Genomic DNA, 21,831 nt, shown 5'->3' with positions numbered 1-21,831 from the left:
AATAATTTCCTTCCAGGATCTATCCCTGTTCGACTCTCGATCGACTGATCGAAGTGCGAAAGAGCATTAAACGATTTATTTACATCGGTTCCCGTTTTCAAGAGCGAACGAGTGGTGGATCGTGGAAGAAAAGTGGAAAACACGCGAGATGGCCGAGATTATATAACCGATTTTCATGGCGTTACCGCCAAGGAATGGAACTCTCAACGATGTCGTTAAGAAATTAATTATTAAACCCGGCCGATAATCATCGCATAGAGTAGCCCTTTTCGATCCGACTCTTCGAAACGGAGCAGATTGTATTGGATTACCTCCAGCTAACCCCTCGTAGCTCGCTCCATAGAGAGGGTGGCCAGCCGCGAGAGATTAACGTTAAACGGGGCGGCCAACACTTTGACCTCCTCTTCGATACTTTCCATCGAATATATTCCTTGCTTAATGCCAGAATTTTCAACGTTTTTTTTCTTTTCTTTTTCTTTTTAACAAAAAGGAAGCTTCTCGTGGTACGACATCGACACGTTTAAGATTTATTCAATTTTCTTTCGAACATTCGATAAAACGAAACGACTTTTTAAAGTTTCAATGTCTGAGAATAATGTCGTATAATTCGAAATTCAAAAGTTTTCCAATTCAATTACAAAACTCGTACAGTCGTTTGTACTTCGTTACATTGACCATCTTTCGACGTATATAGAATTATCTAAGAATTATCGGAGTGCAAAAATTTCAAAAATATAAAAAAACGAGGGAGCAAAGGAATATTTCAAATGCACCTTAGCAGCATCAAATATCGAACACAAATTCGGGAAATATTTGATAAACAAGTACAAAATTAAATCACCATAATATCCAATAATATCCATTGCGCAGAGGCAACGTTAAACCCTCCTCCCCCCTGTTCGTTAAAATTTCTACATATATTTAAGAATAAATGGACGAATAATTGCGTCGTTCGAGGCTCGCGGCAGGGAAAGCCATTTTCGAAAGTTCGAACGATGGGATGTCCGGATTTTATAGCGATTCCGTGACTTGGCCGATTCACATTTTATCGGCGGGTTGCAAGGGTGACGGTGGCGGCGGTTTAAAACTTCCTGGATAATTAACTAAACTAATTAGCGCGAACTGCGGAACGAAACATCGACGTCTCGAGGGGAGGAGGGAGCGGCAGGGAGCGAGAGGGATAGCCTGTTAAATTCGCGAGATAAAGCGACCTCGAGCTTGTTGATACGAGACACGTTGCCACTATCAATCATTCGGCCGCTTCCGGTTCCAGCCTCGACGTTTGTCAGTGTACAAGGAGAAAATAGCACGGAACCTTTCCACCCACCCGGCCGGCTAGTTAACACGACTTCCGTTTCCCCTTTCCGATCGAGCGGCGGCGATTCGTCACCTCGTCTGTTTGCAAATTGACGGAAGCTTCGAAGGAAACCTCATTTTCACCCTTTGAGTCCCTTTAACGTATTCGATAAAAATCGGGAAGGGGTTTCGATATTGATCCTCTGGATTAAACTTAGAAATTTTTGCTTTATATATATATATATATAAATTTGGGAAAAATCGAAGAGGTTTCCAAGTAGTAGATATTCTCGATTGGAAACTTGGAAGGAAATTTAATTTTAACAATTTATATCGAAAATCGAAAGGATTTCGAGGTGGCTTCAAATTGACTTCACTTGAACTCTTTCGATATATTCGAGAAATTTTTAATGGATATTAATTTCTAATAAATAGTATGAAAAACAATTGTAAAACGAAGAAGAAATACAATACGAAATTTAAAATGCAAAAAAAAAAAAAAAAAATATAGAAAATTCTATTTCATCTTTCATCATCCAAGAAATCTCCGCAACGGATATAATTTATAAATATACAACTTTGATAATCCAACACAATGGAAGGATAAATTTGATTTAATTACTATCCATATTTTTATTTATTTATTTACATCTTTCTCTCGCGTATTCAACGAGATAGAAGTTTAATCCGGAAGAAGATTTAAGAATTCTTCTGATGGATGTCGTTTTCGTTTTCTTCTTTTTTCTCGCGCCAACTTCACCGACGTATCGTTAACCGCTCGAGGTAAAGAGGGAGGAATGAGACGAGGGAGGAGAGAGACGAGGACAGGAAATCGCATAGAACCGGAGGCTATGAGGACGTTAACGGCGTTATTAGTCCCATTGCGCGAACAGGAATGAGGGGAAGAAAGTAAGAGAGAGAGAGAGAGAGAGAGAGAGAGAGAGAGAGAGAGAGAGAGAGAGAGAGAGAGAGAGAGAGAGAGGGGAATTGATAGGTGAAATCGAGCTGGATCTTGCTCAATCAATCAAACGGAGGCAAATCGAGTCGATGGGGGAGGAAGAAAAGGGTGCGAGGGAGCAAAAAACGGGAGAGAAAGAGCGGAATGGACGAGAGGGATGGAAGAAGAAGAAGAAGAAGAAGAAGGGGGAGGAGAAAACATCACAAATCAAAGAAGCGGTGACAGTTAATTCATAACTCGCAACCCCCTACCCTCTTTCGAATTCCCTAGCCGCCTTCGCCTACCCCTTTTCAATCTGTGCCAACGTGGCACAGTTGCGTGTGCACCTCGACGAGCATCTCTTTTCGTCTCGATACACGCTCCAACGGAGCATTGTTGCACTTTTGTGTCCCATCCCTTCCCGTTTCTTCTTCTCTTTCTCCTCTCTTTACCCATTCTTCCCCGATTTTTTTCTTCTTTTTTCGATTCTCTCTTTCATTTCTCTCCCTCTCTCGTTTCGTTCCCTGGATTTTTCTACTCGAAGTCACGTGATATTGTAATTCCTGCGTCCCGAAGAAATGATTTTCAAATAGTTTCTTCTATATACGATTTTAAATCTTATATATACGATTTTAAATCTGTCCCGCCCCAATTACAATTCATCTTTCTCTCGTTCGTTACTTGTCACGATGACTCGGGAACGTCGAGCGTGAAATTAATCGGAATAAGCCTCGTTGATTCTATCTATTTATATTTTCGTAATCGACGAACTACCTAAGCTATTTTACAAAAATTTTATCGAAAGATCCATGTATTCGAATTCTCACATCTCGACCTACGTTATCCAATTCGATATTTCGATCGACTTTTAGCATTCTTCTAAGCTCCTCCCTCGTTCCGCGGGAATCGAAAAAAAAAAAAAAAAGAAAAGAAAAACGTCAACCATACTCGAACATCTTTCTTTCTCTCTGTTTCCTTTTTTTTTTCTTCTTCTTCTTCTTTTTCCTTCCCTTCAAACATTAATCCTAATGCCCGTGTGAATAGGTAATGCAATTTAGCAGGTGTCAGGGCGCTGACGAGGGCGATAAAAGTGGCATGAGTGCGCGAGGGGGAGGGGAGGGAGAGGATCGAAGAGATGACAAGCGGCGTTAAGCGGCGTTGCGCAACGAGAACGAATTGCGAAAGCGGTTTTCGTCTGTATCTACCGGTCGATCTCTCGCCACCACCGGACGTGCAACGTACGTGCCCCGAATGGCCGCTGTCCATGACTCATTTACATTAATACGAGGGGGTGGGGGGAGGAGGGGCTGAACACGAATCTCTATGCTTCGCATTCGGGTATCATCGTATTCGCGATAAAAACGATCGAAATGAAATATATACACCCATACGTATACATCCCTCGCTTACATCCCTCCCCCTTCCTCCCTTCCTCCGCTTTCGAACCGCAACTTTATTAACCATCCGGTGATATAATCGCTACGATTAACGTCGATGCGATAATTCACCGAGTCGCGCCTTTTCTTTCACTCCGACTCTCTCCCAAAGTTTCCAAGTTTCGAAGATGCTTCTCTCGAAATTCTCTCTTTCCCTTCTTCGAAAGTAAAAGAGGAAGAATCTCGGGAGGAGGAGAAATTAATTCCCGGGGAGGAAGAATACGGTGGCTGTCGTGCTAGACGACGAGAGGAAGAACGAAACCTATAAACCTTCGTTCATTCGTACGTCTATGGGAGAGAGACGAAGCTACCAGATATAGTGGTTCCGGTTCGATGAGACGTAACTTGAAAATCCCCCCCTCCTCCGTGTCTATCTCCCTCCCTGCATCGACCACGAAACGGAAGTTTCCGTAATCCATGGACCGGTAAGTAGTCAAAGGCGGCGGTGTTACACGTGAAATATTGAGCAGCCACTCCGCGCGCGGAAATACCGAATGCAGATGCGTCGCCGCGTTTAATCCACGCGCGACATCGGATACATACGAAATCGATACACGAGCCTCGGTATCCCCGCTTAATCGACGCTCGATTAATTAAGAAACGAGCGTTTCCCCGCGACCTAGCCCCATGGCAATGCTAGACGACTCGACGCTGATCAACGCGCGCGATTCGGCCGAGAGTCGAGCGATGCTTTAAAAGGTCTAATCGACGAGGGTTTGAACCGTTATTCCGCCGTGTGTGCTTATCTCGGCGCCCATTACGCACATCAACCGTCTCCTTTCCGATCCGCCCTCGATCGTATGCCCTCGTATCACGCCAACCTTCCCTACCACGTGTCGAGATCCCTTACGAGAAAGAGAGAGAGAGAGAGACTAATAGACGAAATTAAACTTAGAGGTTGAAGGTGTTGGATGAAGGAATTCGAAAGGGGTGGGAATTATATCGTTTCTCGGTGGGCCGGTCCGATGTTAATAACGGTACCGCACGATTCGAAGGAAAATGGAGGGAGAGAGAGAAAGAGAGAGAGAGAGAGGGAGAGAGAGAGGGAAAAAATGGAAATGGAATTCAGCCTCGAATGGAAAGTCGAACGAGAATCGTGGCGTGCTCGTTCGTGGCGCGACGAATTAGAGGTCGGGGATCGGTGTAATCGAATGCTCTCGCGATACCGTGTTTGATTTTATGCGGTGGATTTAGCTCGGTGTATGGTATGGTTGAGCTGGGTTTTCGGTGAGATTGGTCTTGCGCGATAGGGTGTATTTTGTTTCGTATCGTAAATTTTTTTTTTTTTTTTTTTTTTTTTTTTTTTGATAAGCAATCGAGAGAATAGAATTTATCTAGGGGGAAAGAATCGAATTAGAGCGATGGATGAAGAGTACTTGTAAGAGTTGGTGCGAAATTGTGGCGTTCGAAACGTATTACTTCGTGTCTTTCGGACACGTTTCCATTTCGAGTTAAAAAATACGCGTGTACGTGGAAAATATTATGTTGAATCCAATTAAACATAATTGACAGAGAATTTCTTCTCAATTTTTCTCACACTTAATTTTTTTTACGAATCCTATCTATTTGAAGGAATTAATTTTAATTTTGTAAAATAAAAGATCAATCGGTTGTTTTATTCGAATCGACAAAACATCTTTATGCAAATGTATTTGAAGAATCGTGTTATCGTGTATCACAATTCCAATCCACTCATCATCAAAGGATGAAAAGTAAATAAAAAAAAAAAAAAATTCGCAAACGAGTTTAATTCGTTTCCTTCTTTTATTTGATCTCGATCCACCACGATCTGATGATTTCCACCCCGTGAAATTCCGAAATTGCCTCGTGGAGCGATAAACGAGCGATAAAGCGCAGATACAGCGTCACCGTTTCGTTTCTTAAGCGCGGGAATATTCTATAATAGCGAAATTAGTGGCCATCTCCGGCGTTTAATTATCTTGGTGGAAACTGGCCGAAACGGGGCGAAAGACAAACCTAATCGACGTGTACCGGACGCGAAAGTGAGGAAGGCGAGAATTTTCCGGCGGCCGATTCCCAGGAGACGGGCCACGAGATCGAATGCTAATTCCTTTAGGCGCCTTGGGAGCGGAAATTTGAACGGGATTAGGTCAGCCCGCCGTCCCCTTCCACGAAAATGTTCCCAATGAATAACAAAAAAATCGGACAATCCTGCACGAGGATTGCCTGTACATCGATCACTCGGAACAGGATTCGATTAAGGAACTGGACTACCTCTCTGAATTTCTGTCTCGATCGATATTTCTTTGTCTTATTTCGAATCATTGGAATACCATGATTATTACTTGAAAAAAAGAAAATTGGAATCCTTCTTCGATCGAGAAACTATCTACGTTGTCCTTATTTTGTCGTTGGATCATTATTTTTTGAAAACTCGCCCGTATATATAATATTCATAGAAAGTGTAAAAGTAAATGTTGAAATTTAACCCCTCAACGATTGTACGAGTTACTTTATTATTGTAACAAAAAATTTAAACGATAGTTCAAATTCATCTTTCCTATCGAAGCTGGCATACCACGTTAATTTCTCATTTGGATAAACGTGCAAGCCGATGTAACAACAAGTTTTCATTACGAAGCCATCCGTTTTTTTTAAGAATAATATTTTACCGAATAAAACGATCAAAATTTATGCCTTGCTTAATTTTCCATTTAGTAATTTCTATTTGATAAAAACAAAATGTCCTATTCAAAACGACGCGGAAAATAAAAAATTAACAACGATCGTTCCATACATCTCTTTATTATTACTCGAGAAAAATTCTCCTCTTTCGAATCCCACTCAAACGTATTAACCGCGTTCCACAAGAATCCCACTGTACGAGTGGGAATCTTTTTTTCTTCCCCTCCCCGAACCGCAAAAAAATTCTCTTAACTCGAACGCTGAATGAAACATTCACCGACAAGCAACTTCCATTAAGATGAAAAACCCTTATAAAAACCCCGGCCACTTTCCGATCCGTGTCCAAGTCGTATTCCCAGACAAAATCTTTCGCAAACCAAGATCCAGAATTCATCGTGATGGACGGGAAACGGTATCAATTATACCGTCTCACGTGCACGCAATTACCGTGTAATCCCGCGAGTCCTCTGTCCATCTTCGCGGGCCATCGTCTTTCCCATTTCCTCCGGGGAGGACGGAACGAGGGGGGACGGAACGGGAGGTTTCATTTGCGAGATACGGCCGCGCATATAATGATTATTCAAATCGTCGTCGGGGGATGTTAGGATTCTCAGGTATCGAGGGATAGTAGGTGCGGGGAGGGGGAAGGCGAGGAGAAGAAGAGGCGAACGAGGAGAGGAGAAATCCAGCCTAGGAATACGGTGATCTGCGGTGTGTGATCCGAGCCATTAGGCAAAGCTTCTCGCATCCTTCTTCCGCTCGCTTCCTCTCTCCCTCTTTCTCTCTCTTTCTCTCGACCCCCATCCGAGTGTCTCGCGCTAACTGAAAAGGACGAAGCACGTGTTCCACGGGTTTTTGCAGGACGGTGGAAACGTCCCGCTTTCTCGGACCTGCTAAGTCTGCCCGCGCAATCCGCAGCACGCTCCTCCCCCCCCTACCACCGTTCGTCCTCCCTTTTCTTTGCAAGGCTTGTGATGACGTCACGCCCCACCGAATGCGCTTTCGTTGCCCCTATGGAGATTACCTTTCCACCTGGATCCGTACCAGTGGAGGATTTGGAATTCTTTAGAGAAAGAGAAAGAGAGAGAGGTTTTCAGGAGGAGTTCAAAGTATTGGAGATGCAACAAGGAGGAGGATTTAAGAAGAAACTGGAAGTGGAATTTTTTTTTTTTCAAATGTATGTTTTTTTTTCTCTGCATGTTCATTCAGTATGTATTATTTGGTGATATTGATTAGATTTAGCAAGATAGCACGAGTTTACTGAAGGAAGAACATCGATACTTAATTGATTATCAGTTGAAACGATCGATCCATTTTAATTTTTCATCCTATTCTATATATATATATATCAGAAAAATCGTTCTACTTTATTCTTAAATGAATAAGTCGAAAATAACGAGTTCGAAATATATTCAATATTTAGGACAGCTTTTACCTGCCTTTGACCTCCGCTCTTCGTCTTATTGGAAGGATAGGTTAATTCTTTTCCACGAACTATTTATTAACTATTATTAACCGAAGAGAATCGGCGTCGTCAAACTTCCCGCTTTTACCATAGTAACGCGATACGCGAGACGACAGGGATGATTTCCCTCGCCTCCTCTGTGCAAACGTGCATGCGTTTCGCTGGCAAACAACGCGCCTTTCCCTTTTTCCCTCTCTCTTTTTCATCCCCCCTTACGATCTTCTCCCCCTCTCTCCTCTTCCTTCCTGTTCAACCGGTCACGACCACATCCCATGGATGGTTCTATTCCATCCTTTTGTTCCGCAAACTTACCTCCCCCCCTCCTTCCCTCCCCATTTGCAAACGAAAAAAAAAAAAAAAAAAGAGCGGTTCGCCCCTAATGGATACGACGCGTGAATATTGCTCGCGTAAATCGCCTTATCGGTCAACCAATGGCGGAAGCTTCATTATCATCGTCGCCCTTTTTGTATCGTCGGCCATTTTTCTTCGCGTCGTCGTCATTGCCTCACTCTTCGCCTCGTCGCCCGTGCGACACCACGTTTGTACCGACGGGAAGGGAAGGGGGTTACGACATCGGAAGAACGCGCCCTCGTTCCTTCGCGGGGACCTCGTCATCCTTCGTTATCGTTCGTAATCGAGACTGACCGCGTTTTTTCACGGTATTTTCTCCCCCTCGATGTCGACAAATTTAGGAGAAATTAATCAACGTTCGAAGGAGTGTAATTTAGATTTGGATGGAACGCCTCGATATTTATTCGACGCGTGTGAATTAACGCGATTAAGTGGATTAGATTAGGCTCGCGAATGAATTCTTCTTTGAGAGTTGAAGTTAATTCGAGAGTTAATTTAATTCGTTGGGATGACCTTTAAGTTAAATATACGTTTTCGCGAGAAGTTTCAGCTTTCCGTTAATTTCGTCCTCCTCGTTAAAAATTCACGATTTACTTTTATAATCGAAGAAGCAGGAAACGGGGTGGGATGTATTTCTGGAAAACGAATTTCTGTCTGATCCGAAAGATCATTATTTCGCGAAAAATGGCGCTGATTATATTAATACAAGCCAGAGAAGAAATATACGGAGAGGTTCTTTTTCTTTTTTTTTCTCGTTCGTTCGCGAAGCGTCTACATTGTCATCAAGCTAAGCTTCTTACAAGTCTGCCTTCTTATATCGGATCGTTCTCCGTTAAAACGGTTGCCTCCCTCCTTCTACCGAGGTCCGGCAATCTTGTAATCCAGTCATATCCTGCCTCAAAAAGATGTACTCCACGAACGATGAAGATCACGGATACTTTATCGGACGAAACTTCTCAATAACATCTTTTATATGCTTTGTAATCTCGGACGGCGATATTTCGTCCTCTTTCTTTCTCTTTTTTTATCAATACGACGATACAATTCTTCTCGACTCATAGACGATTATTGAATGCCAATCTCTATACGGATCGAATTGTTATAATTGGCCTTGGTACGAGTGAATATGAAACGTTTGAATTTTAAACGCACGATTTTGCGACAAATATGAAATAATATACGAATGGTTATAACGATACGGAGGAAATATTCGAAAACGGTTCAAATCTGACAATTCTAAGAATATTAAAGACGATCGACATCAAAACGATTTTAACGAGATAATTTCATCTTCCTATAGATAATAGACTATTTTTTTTCTTTTTTATTTACCGAATAAAAAGATAAACACGATCAACGTATCTGTTTACCTGATGCTGGCACGGTCGAGAATTTTTTTTTCTCCGACGAGCATGCTTCTTTATTCCAGTCAACCCTTGCTCTCCCCTTCTACAAACCCTCTTAACGAACCCTTTTAAGAAAAAACTGCCTACAATGCTTCGCCTTCATAAATACAAATCTAACCCCGTTCCCCGTTCATTTCAGTTTCTTTCTTAAAACGTGTCCAATACAAAGCAAGACAAAGCAACACTGCGGCCGAAAAATCGAAACGAAGGGCGATAAAAACCAGCGGCAACAAGATATTAAAAAAAAAGCCGGAAAGAGAAAATGCAGCCACCGAACTCTCAAAGCCGACGAAAAAAACGTACGAGAAAAGAACGAATTGGGCGTACGTGAAAGTGAAAGAGGGGAGGAGAAAAAAAGAAAGAAGAAAAAGACATAATTGAAACGTCAAATATACAGATTCTTTGGCCTCGCTCGTGTCACGTATCCCTTCGACACGTATTTCCCTTCTCCTTCCTCCTCTCTCTCTCTCTCTCTCTCTCTCTCTCTCTCTCCTCCCCAGATATTTTACCTTTGACCTTTTTTTCTTCTCTTTTCTCTCTCTCTCTCTCTCTCCCCCCTCCCTCTCTCTCTTTCTCGCGCAACCCCCGAGGGGTTGAAGCGGTCGAAGAGAATTTCGGTGGGATCTGCGGCCGTGCGGGACCACGGTCGCGCCTCCCCACGTTTCACGGCTAAATTGCCGTTTCACGATTGGCAGCCCGTCAACGATTCGATGCTCGAACAGAGCCTGACCACTGTTATCATTATACGTACGCGCACCACCAGGATGTCTGTGGTCGCTTGGTACACGACACCGAACCGCATAAGCCGACGTACGGATTTTTGTCATCGGTTGGAACCGCCATTGCACATGATCCCCGGCCCGGAATGACGTTTCTGGTTGATTTCTGGGAGGGAGGAGGGGGAGAGGGAGGATGAGAGGGAGGGGAGGCCGCGGCAGGGACTGAAAACGTGGGAAATCGGCGAAAACGACATTGCCACCGACATTGCTGCAACAGAGCGTCGTTACATCCAGGCTTCACCTGGATCATGTTTCGACAGCGTTTCCACGTGTCGTTCGGAATGTGTCGTTGGGGAGGAAGGGTGGGAGGGAGGGGGAAGGGGGGAGAGAGAGAGAGAGAGAGAGGTTGACGTGACGCGGTTTGTACCGCGGTAAATGGAAGGTTTCAATTCGATTCTTTGGGGCGGGAGGGAAGGATTGGAACCGTTTCGAGGTATTATAGACTCGCGTAAAAGACTGGAAGTTTTGCAGTTTTACAGAAATTTTTATCAGAGAGAAAATCGTTTCGTAATTGGATGTCGATAGATTATTGTTAAATTCGAAATTCGGTGACGCGAAAAGAATAAATCAAAGATCGGTCGATGATCGACTTTTCGTACGGAAAAAGATTAATTTCGAAACAACTTTCGAATCGTTAAAATTAATAAAAAAAGAAAAAAGGAATTCGAAGTATTCGAAATAGTATACGAATATTTCACGAGCAATCCTCATCACCCTATATATATATATATATTCAAAGAAAGTAGCCCTCTACGGTAATGAAACGATCGATTGACCCGAATCAAGTCCCCCCCCCCTCGTAAGTTCCTTTTAAAACTATCTTCTAAAACAAGAACGGGCCGCATTCCGCTCACGGCCCGCGTCACCCATAAACCGATTTAATCCTCCCTCGTACCGCGCGCCCGATTCCACGTTAAACGTTCCACCACCTGGACGATCCCTTAACGAGTCTCTTTGCCCGTTAAACGCGATACCGCTATTACGATCGGCCGCCTTTAAAGGAGGAGGAAACTCGTGCCCTTAAAAGATTCATGAAAACTGCGACGCGAAGAGGTCGTTCCGTCCCCCTCCCCCGAACCTTCCACCCTTCGAAACTGCGATTTCCACCGTTCCCACCATGGCGAGAGCGAAACAGGCGACAGGCTTCGCCTCGGCCGTCGCCTGTAGGCGATAAGTCAACGGTCTCTGGAGAGGAAAATCGCGAGTGGAGGGAAAATGCAGGGGAAGGAGGCGATGAAAGACGCAGAATTTAATAACCATAGGAAGCAGAGGGGGAGGGGGGTGGCGTCGCGGCCTGAGACATGGATATAATCTTGGCAAGGTAAAGTCGTACGTTAGGGACCGGAGAACGCATTCCTCGCGTCGCTAACAACATGCTGTCGGCATGCACGGCCTGTCCTCTTCCTTCGTCGAAGGAAGAAGAAAGGAGTTCGGGGTTGAGCGGCGACATAATTCTAATTTTATTGCCGTGGCCCGGATGCGAGCCCCACCACCACCACCACCACCACCGCCACGAACGAGACCCCGGATTTATGGGCAATTTTTCTTATTAATTTTCATAAGTTCGACACGTGAGCCGGCGTCTACACAAAGCCCCCTCCCCCTCTTCTTTAGACCGTTCTAGATCCCCGTGAGGAGGGGTGCACGGCGCGAGCACGGCGGCCCCATTTTCTCTCCATCGCTCTCTTCCACCTTATAACCCGGCCGATGGTTATATCGAGACGCGGCGCCAAACTTCGACGATGGCGTGGAACATCTTTCGCAGCCAAGTTGGAAAGCGTGAGAAAGGGTGAGAAGAGTGAGGGGAGAGAGGGGAGAGAGGCGAGTGAGTTTTGCGAGGGGGAGGTATATTAAAAAATTTTAAGGCGCAAAGTGGAAATTCGAGGAATTCGTGATTGACGCGTCGCGGATGATTGGCTCGAAGAAGGCCGGAAGATTCGAAAATTGTGGATAAAACGACGGGTATATTCAGCGTTTACCGTTAAATACGCCCTACCGTTTGAAAGGTAAGCTCGGTGGAAGAAGTACGCTTGTTTGTTTCACCCTCTTTATTTGAGGGTACAATTTAATTAATTATGGGACGTTATTTATTTCGAATTATTCGCCTCATTGTACAGGGTAGAAAGTTCGTTCAATCGTAACGTGATTTTGTATCGTGGAACGGTTACGGATCCGTGTAATTGGTTTTTTAATGTAATACTCCCTTGTTGCTCGAAAAACGGAATAATAGGGAGAAACTTCTTCGATCCTTGCTGCGACGATAAAAGTTTTAACGCGAGTACGTTTTCTAATCGATCGAGCGTCGAATATCAAAGGATTAATTCCTCGAATTATTTCCTAATCGATCGATCACATTGGATACTTATCAATCGTATATTTCCCTCATATTTCTAAAGCGCAAAAAATTCGTCGATTCGTTCCATTTATGAATAGAAGAAATCGCGAAGCGAACCCAGAAATTTTCCTGGCGCAACGAAGTGAAAAAAAAAAGCATCTACGACGTTTCGAAGGAGTAAATAATGGAGAGTGACGAAGGGATGGCTACGAAAGATGAGCAAAGAGTGGAGAGGGGGGGAGGGGGGAGAGAAAGAGAATAGAAAATTGGACGGTAAACTCGTCCCACTGTTTCCACCTTGGTGTGGTAAATTGAGAATAAACAGGAAGCGAAGGTTTCCGCCTCCCCCCCTCCAAGAAAAATATTTCGTAACGGCAGAAATCGCGAGGAATTCGTCGAGAATGAGTACCATCTTTGAAATCGTACCTTAATCGAATCGAAACTCGACTTAATTATTAACTCGCGGTCCCCAAGAATGAAATTTCGTCTCTCTACAATCACTATAAAACAAAGATTCCGCTCTTATTGCGCTCGTCGTAACCGCCACGATGCCTTTTAATTTTCAATGTTTCGATTTGCATTATATGTGCTTAGAAGACTTCGATCGAATTTCATTGATCAGGAATTATATATATATATAAAAATCTATAATTATTTTAAGATAAAAAAAAAATATTGACTTTTAAAACGAGGACAACTAATCATAATTATATAATCATTTCATATATTGTTTTTATTTACCAATGAGCCTGAATCGATCTAATTAGTTGATAGATTGATAAATTTAGAAAAAATAATCTAAAAATATGATATGTAATATCTTGTAATATCTCTAATATGAAAAGAAAATTTAAAAATATATAATTAATAACAAAAGTTAACACACTTTTATAATCCCGCGAAGAACTGTAATATCATCGGTCAATTCAATTTATAGTTGTGAAGATAAAGATGTTTTTTATCCGTTGAAACCCAATTTTCGAGTAAAATAATTTTATTCCTGTCTTTTGCAATTTATAAAATGAATAATTTATATAATGAATATTTTATTTATTTATTATATTCTAATTTGTTATCTAACTTAACTTTTGCTATCTTTTCCATTTTTGTAATTCTTACATTTCTGTTTTACCAACACGAATAGATCCATATATCCGAACACTCCTACTTTATCGTCTACTTAATTTTTCTCTAAAAATCTCCAATTTTACTTTGCAAAAACGAAAAATAGTTCATTTTATTTTTCAATTAATCCGTGTGATTTATAACACTTCTACCATATCGAACTAAAATTTGAATAATAGTGAATAAAAGAGCAACCTGTTGAATTCTATGCTGTTGTCTAAATCGTGAGCTTTCATTTCTTTCGTTTTCCAATGTATACGATATAACAAAAAGTTAATATGAATATGTATAAATTGAAAACTATAAAATCAAATTTATTATTTTACATTATTGATGTTATTTAAAAATATATATTCTTCTCTTGCATTTAAAATTACAAATATTATAGTCAACTCTTTCATTTATATATCAAATAAAAAAAGATCGATGTTATAAAAGATAAAAGTTTTAAAATTTCTGCAATTTTTTCTAATTTCTCGAATAAACTTCGAGATTTAAAATATTTTTGAAGACAAGATTTCTCGAAAAATTGAACATGATCGTGGAAAGTCAAAGATCGCATCGTTCACGCGCAATTTTCAAATTTGAATTTGATCGCACTTCAACTCGAATCCCGATAACGAACGAGGCGGAAAACGCGGCCACGGAAAAGTATCTTGTTCGCCTATTCAATCTCTCGGTACTTTTCATAAAATATCTTAAAATCGAGAAAAAAACTCTTTCTAGAAACTTGGAAAAATCTTCGAATGGAATTGAAGATTGAATTGAAAAGAAAATATATTTCATAATATGCTCGTATATATGATTTAATAAATATTAAATACAGTTATAAAAAAAAAGAAAAAATTATATTTATTAAGCTGAAATGGAATATTGGAAAATAATAATGATGAATTATTTATTTGATATTATGAATGATATTATAATAAAAATAAAAAAAATACAATATAATGTTAATAGAATTAAAAATTATATGAAAATATTATTAAAATAAGAATATTAAAATAAGAATTCTAATATAAGAGAATATATATTTATTTTTTGCAAATTCGAAAATTAAATTAAATAATTAAGATAAGAATTTTTAAATTGAATTAAATCGATCATTATTGAATTATTTGATTTTAAAATTTCTTTTATAACAATAAATTTTATTGTAGTTTTTATTATAAATAATAAAATATATTATAAAATCAATATAAAATTATTAAATAATTAAATAATTATTAATAAAATGTATGAAATTATTTCTAAAATTAATAATATTAATAAATTATTTATAGAATTATTAAAAATTATATTTAAATATTTAAAATTAAAATTTTTCTTTTCTGTATTCTATCGACAGTTATCTAAATTACCAACTGTATATATACGGCGCGGCGCGCTCGACCTCACTTCGATCGATACTGTTATACCGTGCGGTCGTGTCGAAAGTACGCTCGTTCGATTTCATATATAATTTAAAATTATTCATGTATTTTGCGTGCAACAGCAACATGTTTTGTTTTACGATTGTTTAAAATACACACAATTTATTCACGAGTACGCATGTTTTATTCGCGAATCTTTAAAGTTCGTGTTTTATTTGCAAAAAAAGCAATCCTATATATATTTTGTTAAATTAAATATTTTGTGCACTTACTTTGTCGATGCGAAGCTTTTTGATAATTCTAGCGGTTACAATTTTTTTGCATTGTGATGTCGTTGCACAAATACAAATTGGGGAAGGGATATATTCGAGAGTTTACAACAGATCGAGACACGTCGAAACACATCGAGCATGGAAGGAGTGTAAACATCAATTCCTTGAAAAAGTACATATAAAAAATATTTTTAACTTTGAATAAAATAAAATAAATAATATATAAACTGAATGTACAAATATATACGTTTAGAAAAGAAATATATATAAGTTAAATAATTTAATTTTAAAAATAAAATTAGACATCAAAAATCAAAAATAATTTATAATTTTTTACACGATAATTATATAACGATTCTAGTATAAATTCTAAATATTTTAATAGAAAGGAAAAGAAAGGAAAAAATAATATTACATACCTGTTCCAGATATATACCGGCAAATTTAACACTCAAATAATTGATCAACAAAAAAGTAAAAAAACTTCAAAAGTATTGTTTAATAATAATATCTTGCGAACAAATAACGTATTAATTAAGCAAAATTTATAAATTGTAGCACAAATATCGTTTATATTTGATACGAACTGACGCGTGCTATTACGATTGAGTTTCGATACCAGACTGACGCCATATGCCATAGATTCATATTAGTAGTTTTCTGATTGGCTAAGATGACATGATTTTTTTTCCATCCAAGCGCGCGAAAAATTTAAATATTTAAAACTTCTGGAATTATAAGAAGGATTAAATAGAAAAAATATTTAATTCTTTAATTTTTTTTTTTTTTTTTGATAAAATATATATTGATAAAATATATATTTGATAAAATAAATATACATACATGATTAACTATGTTATATTTCATCTATTTAATATGATCATATGAAAAATTATAAATTATTTAAAAAAAAATTATATTACTTCTCTATAAATATCATCGAAAATTTTTATTTATATTTCTAATATTATATTTCTCTATTTTTAAAATAAAAAATAAAAAACAAATTCTTTCTATTATTCTTATAAATATATTTATAAGTCTGTTTTAAAATTGAAATATTTTTTATTAAAATATACATCAGTATAAAATTTTATACATCAGTATAAAATTCGTATCTTATTTACATTATACATCTAGAAAAATTATTAAATAAAATTCACAGTATTATATTTTCAATGGGAAATAAAATAAGGTTTTCGCTGCGAGCAATTCAAAACACAGTTTTCCATTTGTTCTGCTAACGGTGACGACCACAATGGTTCTACAGTTTCTAAATCAACTTCCTCGTTTACAGATACATTTTGTTTTAACATCGAAAATGATTCCAATTTTTCGAAAATATATTTAAAACCCGTCAATAATTGACTTTCATTACATGCTTTAGAGGAAATACAATTTAGCATAAAAACTTTACTTTTTAGATCATTTAATCGAAACGATATTCTTTGCAACTCATTCTCTATTTTCGATCTTTGCTGTACTTCTGAATTCAATAACGCTTTATTGCTCGAAAGTTCCTCTTTTAATTTAGAATTAGACTCAATTAAATTTAATAATTGTAATTCCAAATCATTAATTTTCTTTCTTCTATAATAATCTTCTTTTGTAATTCCTTTTATCTCTTTTTCTCGAATAAATCTCTCAAATCTTTGAGTCTTTTTCCAATAATGTTTTTGTAATGAAGATTTCCTAGGCCGTTCCTAAAAAAATTAGTGCATTTTCAAAATAATAGATACATATAAATTTTTTTTACTTCATTTAAATTACAAAGAAATGAAAAAATAAAAAACTTACTGTTCGATTTTGCGAATGTTTTCTATGTCTTTTTGTAAATTTAACAATTTCATTATTTATATTTTTTCTCCAATTTAAACAGAATTGTTTATTCAATACAGTTTTTTCAGCTATTTCTTGTCTTTTCTTCAATATGCCCAACATTATTTGAAGAGTATTAATAGGTATATGATTTTTAGTTAAATCTAGCCTCATAATTTTATTATTTGATTGCAATAATTGAATGATCATTTCTGCTCCCAATTTACTGATCCCACAGCGTTTCAAACTTAATGTTTTCAACCAGACATCATTTTTTAATGCATAAATTATCTGTTTTAGACCAGTATCTTCAATTTTTGGATTCTGATTTAGAATCAATGTCTGCAATCCTTGTAACTGAAAAAACATTTAACAATTTAATACAACTTTTTTATTTTTAATAATAATAATAAAATTTACATAATGATCAATGGAATTAATCCTTACTTTTTCAGTATCTTCTTCGGAAGATTGCTCCCAAATATTTTGTAACAGATCAGCCTTTCTCCTTTTTAAGAACAATGATAGACTCATAGCACTTCTACTTGATAGTTTACAAGATGACAAATTTAAGACAGAGAGCTTTGGATTGTTTTTCAAGCAGTTCAATAACAGGTCACAGCCTGGAGCAGGAAAGAGAAAAAAGAAAAGAAAAACAATAATATTAAAAATATTACATAAGGGATAAACAAATAGTGCAAAAGAGATTCGAAAAAAAGAGAATGTAATTTTCTTTGAAAATATTAATAATAATATTATTATTGGAATAATACTAAATTAAAGAAAAATAATAAAATAAGAATAAACATTAGAAAATAATACTAACCAATGTCTCCTATGTAACATTTTTTCAGAGATAAACTTATCAGCTTTTCATTGGTCTTCAAACCGGAACACAGGATATTCAGGTACTTCAGCGTCAGAGGAATTCCATCAATAGTGATAGAGGTTATGGCTGGTGAATCTCTCAAGCAAACGGCGATGGAATCGATGAGACAGCGCAACAGAAAATTCGTGTAGATGATTGGCCTTACTTGATTCTTTGCCTTGCATCGCCTGGACGTGACATCAAATGCCGGTCTAGGGTTTTTACATTCTTTCTGCTTTTCTTTTTTAATTTTCTCTGTCAAGTGTGACAGTCTATTATTTGGGACATTCGGGCCTTTCCTTTCGTTATCGTTCCATCCTCCTGTCTCTTCCTCTAATTCATGCAATCCTTTCCGCTCGATATATTCCTCCAAATCGCTCCTCATCATTTCAATCTCCCTCTCTCCCTCTTTCTCTCTCCCTTTCCATTTTCTTCCAAGAGATGCGACCTGCAAGCTTAAACTTTCTGGGAGTAGTATCCGCAAGGAAAATATTAAAAATGGTGCTAATGAGCATTAATTCATCTTTAATATATTTTTTTTTTTAAGTTCAAGGAAAAAAATTCATGCGGATTCTATATTTCCGATTCCGAAATTTCTAATCATATTATATTGAGATAATTTCTTGTGTTTAGTATTTTAATTATACAAGAATTAAATAATAAATTTCAAGAAATTGAGAAAAGAAACAACAAGAATTTAAAATTGAAAAAATTAAGAACAACTGCACAAAAAAGTTAAGGATTAAGGCAAAACTTGGAAGTTTAAGCTTGGGAATGCAACAAAATCAAAATCACTTCTTTTAACAAGTATTTCAATTTAAGTTTCAAAAAATATTTGGGTTTTTAAGACAATTTTTAATTTTTCAACAATTTTTCTGTCTTTATATAATGTCAGTTTTATAAATATCATTATAAAAATCTGTCAGATAAAAATTCAATTGAATTTTCAGATATTTTTAGTTACATTAATTACCATAATTTTTCAAGTTTCTCTTCCGTATTCACTTTCTCACGTACTCGTTTGCATTGGCTGCGACTGTAGATATCAATTTTCATCAGATTTCGATTTTGAGCTATACTTTTAAGTATTGGTGACCAATCTTTCAAACCCACGCGATCGACACAGAATCGCAAACAACCCTTTGATAAATACGCTTGTATGGCAGATAATGGTTTAATATTCTTTTCTTGACATAAAACCTAAGAAATACTATCTGTATTTTATCAAAAATAATAATTTTGTTTTATAAAAACATAAATTTATTATTTTTGGACAACCAAATTATTAGCTTTCTGTGGAAAAAGATTATTTAAAATGATAAATGATTTCTTATTAGGCTAATTTAATTTTTCATTATTTTTTTTTTCTATTTCTATATGATTTTATTCTTTTCACTTAATTATTTAACTACATGTATTATATTATTGATATTATAATTAATATCATTTTGGAATATAGTAATTAGAATTACAAATAATAACTTAAGTTTATTAACGAACCTTGTATAACCAACGAAAATGTCCATGATTTTGCATCTCAGTATTATCTTGCATAATATTAAAAGCTTGACACATAATTGTTATTATTTCCTCGATTTATCATTATACAAATTTAATAAATAATATATTTGGACACGTTATTAATTCTTATAAAAAATTAATATTAAAAATCTGTCATTAAAAGTTCATAAAAAGGAAAAAACTATTTTAAAATATATTGAACATTTGACTATTAGTTTTCTTTGTTGGCAACTTCATACCATTAAATTGAGAAAAGTTTACTTACATACTTGTTCCTGGAGAATTAAAAACATTTTGAAAAATGGAATAAAAAAATACTTTATAATTTTAAATTAATCAATAATATGACATGCTTAAAGTATATAACATCTTATTTAATACTATTAATTATATATTAAAATTTTATAATTAATCTATATATGTATAATTGAAACACAGATAGGAATAAACTTACTATCTTACGATTTTTTTTCTTCTCTTTTTTTTCTGAAATTAAGAACTGATATTTTCTTTTTAATATTATTTTAATATTTTATTTCAGAAAATGTATAGTTTTATTAGATCAGTTCTATACTACCATTTTATTGTTTAATCATCAAGATATGTTCATTTAATTTATTGTTACTTTTAATTTATTGTTACGTTAAATATTCCTATTATAATGACCGCGTTAACTGCATCTGATATTATTACGTGTTTCTTAGAATTTAATTATTATATAGATATCCTGTGAAGTTAAAATTAATAATATACGTTTCTACAAATACTAATTATAATGAATTTTATCAATACTCTACCTTTAATAATATCCTATAATAATATTTAATATTTAATGATATTTTCATATATATAAATAATAATATTAATATTTTTATAAAATTTTATAGTAAGATTTAATAACATATAATAATATTTAATGATAGATAAATTGGACTTACGTTTAAAAATAGAAGAGCAATCATTTTATTGATATTTCATTTTATTATAATCATATTGATTGATGATTCAATGATTGTATAATCAATTCATTGTCATTTATACATATATATTTAAATATTTATATATTAATCATTTTTAATTTTTATGACACATTCCTTAATATCATTATTAATGTTATTAATCTCAGTTATCATTTTTTGTTTATCTTTTTTTTTTTTTTTAATTATGATATAGATTAAAATTTGACTATATTTCCTTTCATGTTGGAATAAATAATATTCTTGAAATTTTAATATCATTCTTTCTGCAAATTGATCCTAATTCTTCGAATACTTATATTATATATAGATGCCATCTTTAAATTTATTTAAAAATTATATATTTGCATTTTATTTATTTCTTTTTTATCGAATAATAATAACGGATAATTATTATAGATAAATAAACAATAACTTGTGATAACTACGGAGAAATTAAATTATAAGTATATTAAACATTTTAAAAATAAGTATAACAAATAAAAAGGTAATAAGAAAATTTTCTTACTTGATTTACTGTTTTTATTTTATTTTTAAAATATCACATACTGAACATTTTATTTTCTTATTTTTTTTTTTTTTTTTTTTTGATGAATTTTTTATCTTCTTCGATAATTTTTCTTATCTTCGAATATTATTTATTCATTGTTGTATACTCAATTGTTGATAACAATTATTATTAAGATTATAAAACTATTTTTTAATATATATGACTTATTTTTAATTACAATTTTTATTACAATTCTTCAAATGTTATTTTAAGTATAGTATAGTATTTTATAGTATTTTAACAATATCATTTATTTTTTTTTTATTTTTTTTTTGTTTTATCGTTTTTACAGATGATTTTTTTTAAATTATAATAATTATCAATTAATTACGTAATGTATTACTTACAAATAAAAGATTTGAGTTAATAAATCGATTACGAGAAGAAGAATTTTCTTTTACAATCTATTTTACAATTATTAATTTATATTTAAGTTAAATTATCTAACATCGATTAAACGCAAAAAAGTCTTAATTTAAATATTTATATAAATTATAATATTATTATTAATCTTAATTTATAATATTTCTTAAAATTTTTAAGAGTTATTTATATCTATTTTTATTAAATTTTAGTACCATGGTGTCATATGACGCATGATATGATAACATATATTTTCTTAACATATTATCATGGGTAGAGAGATTTATCATTAGTTTTTTTCATTATCCTTTAT

General features: G+C 35.4%; 1 protein-coding gene and 1 long non-coding RNA gene across 4 annotated transcripts in view; both read right to left on the bottom strand.

The window, feature by feature from the left end:
• LOC122720458 overlaps nt 1–16,006 on the bottom strand; it is a 107,203-nt gene extending 91,197 nt beyond the window's left edge. Inside the window, exons 1-2 of the long non-coding RNA XR_006347767.1 lie at nt 15,841–16,006; nt 15,422–15,584 (exon numbers count right to left, since the gene is read on the bottom strand). This is a non-coding gene — a long non-coding RNA (uncharacterized LOC122720458). The remainder of the gene's footprint in view (nt 1–15,421; nt 15,585–15,840) is intronic.
• A 495-nt stretch (nt 16,007–16,501) lies between these two features.
• LOC122720405 (protein Cep78 homolog) lies at nt 16,502–20,683 on the bottom strand. 3 transcript variants are annotated; one of them, XM_043947109.1, is made up of 5 exons: nt 20,567–20,683; nt 18,066–20,355; nt 17,687–17,862; nt 17,219–17,596; nt 16,502–17,124 (listed from the first exon to the last, which is right to left on the bottom strand). In XM_043947109.1, the coding sequence occupies exons 2-5, from the start codon at nt 18,493–18,495 to the stop codon at nt 16,597–16,599; spliced, it is 1,512 nt and encodes a 503-aa protein (XP_043803044.1). In that variant the 5' UTR covers nt 18,496–20,355; nt 20,567–20,683; the 3' UTR covers nt 16,502–16,596. The 3 variants fall into 3 exon arrangements, with proteins under 3 accessions (XP_043803044.1, XP_043803047.1, XP_043803046.1); XM_043947112.1 differs by lacking the exon at nt 20,567–20,683 and having other exon boundaries at nt 18,066–19,307; nt 19,608–20,404; XM_043947111.1 differs by lacking the exon at nt 20,567–20,683 and having other exon boundaries at nt 18,066–19,903; nt 20,083–20,404.
• Nucleotides 20,684–21,831: the final 1,148 nt, after the last annotated feature.

The sequence above is a fragment of the Apis laboriosa genome, unplaced genomic scaffold (assembly GCF_014066325.1).
Source record: "Apis laboriosa isolate Shangri-la unplaced genomic scaffold, ASM1406632v1 scaffold12_cov154, whole genome shotgun sequence".
NCBI lineage: Eukaryota > Metazoa > Arthropoda > Insecta > Hymenoptera > Apidae > Apis > Apis laboriosa.
The sequence above is the reverse complement of the archived record's forward strand: the minus strand, read 5'-3'. Positions and strand labels throughout refer to the sequence as shown.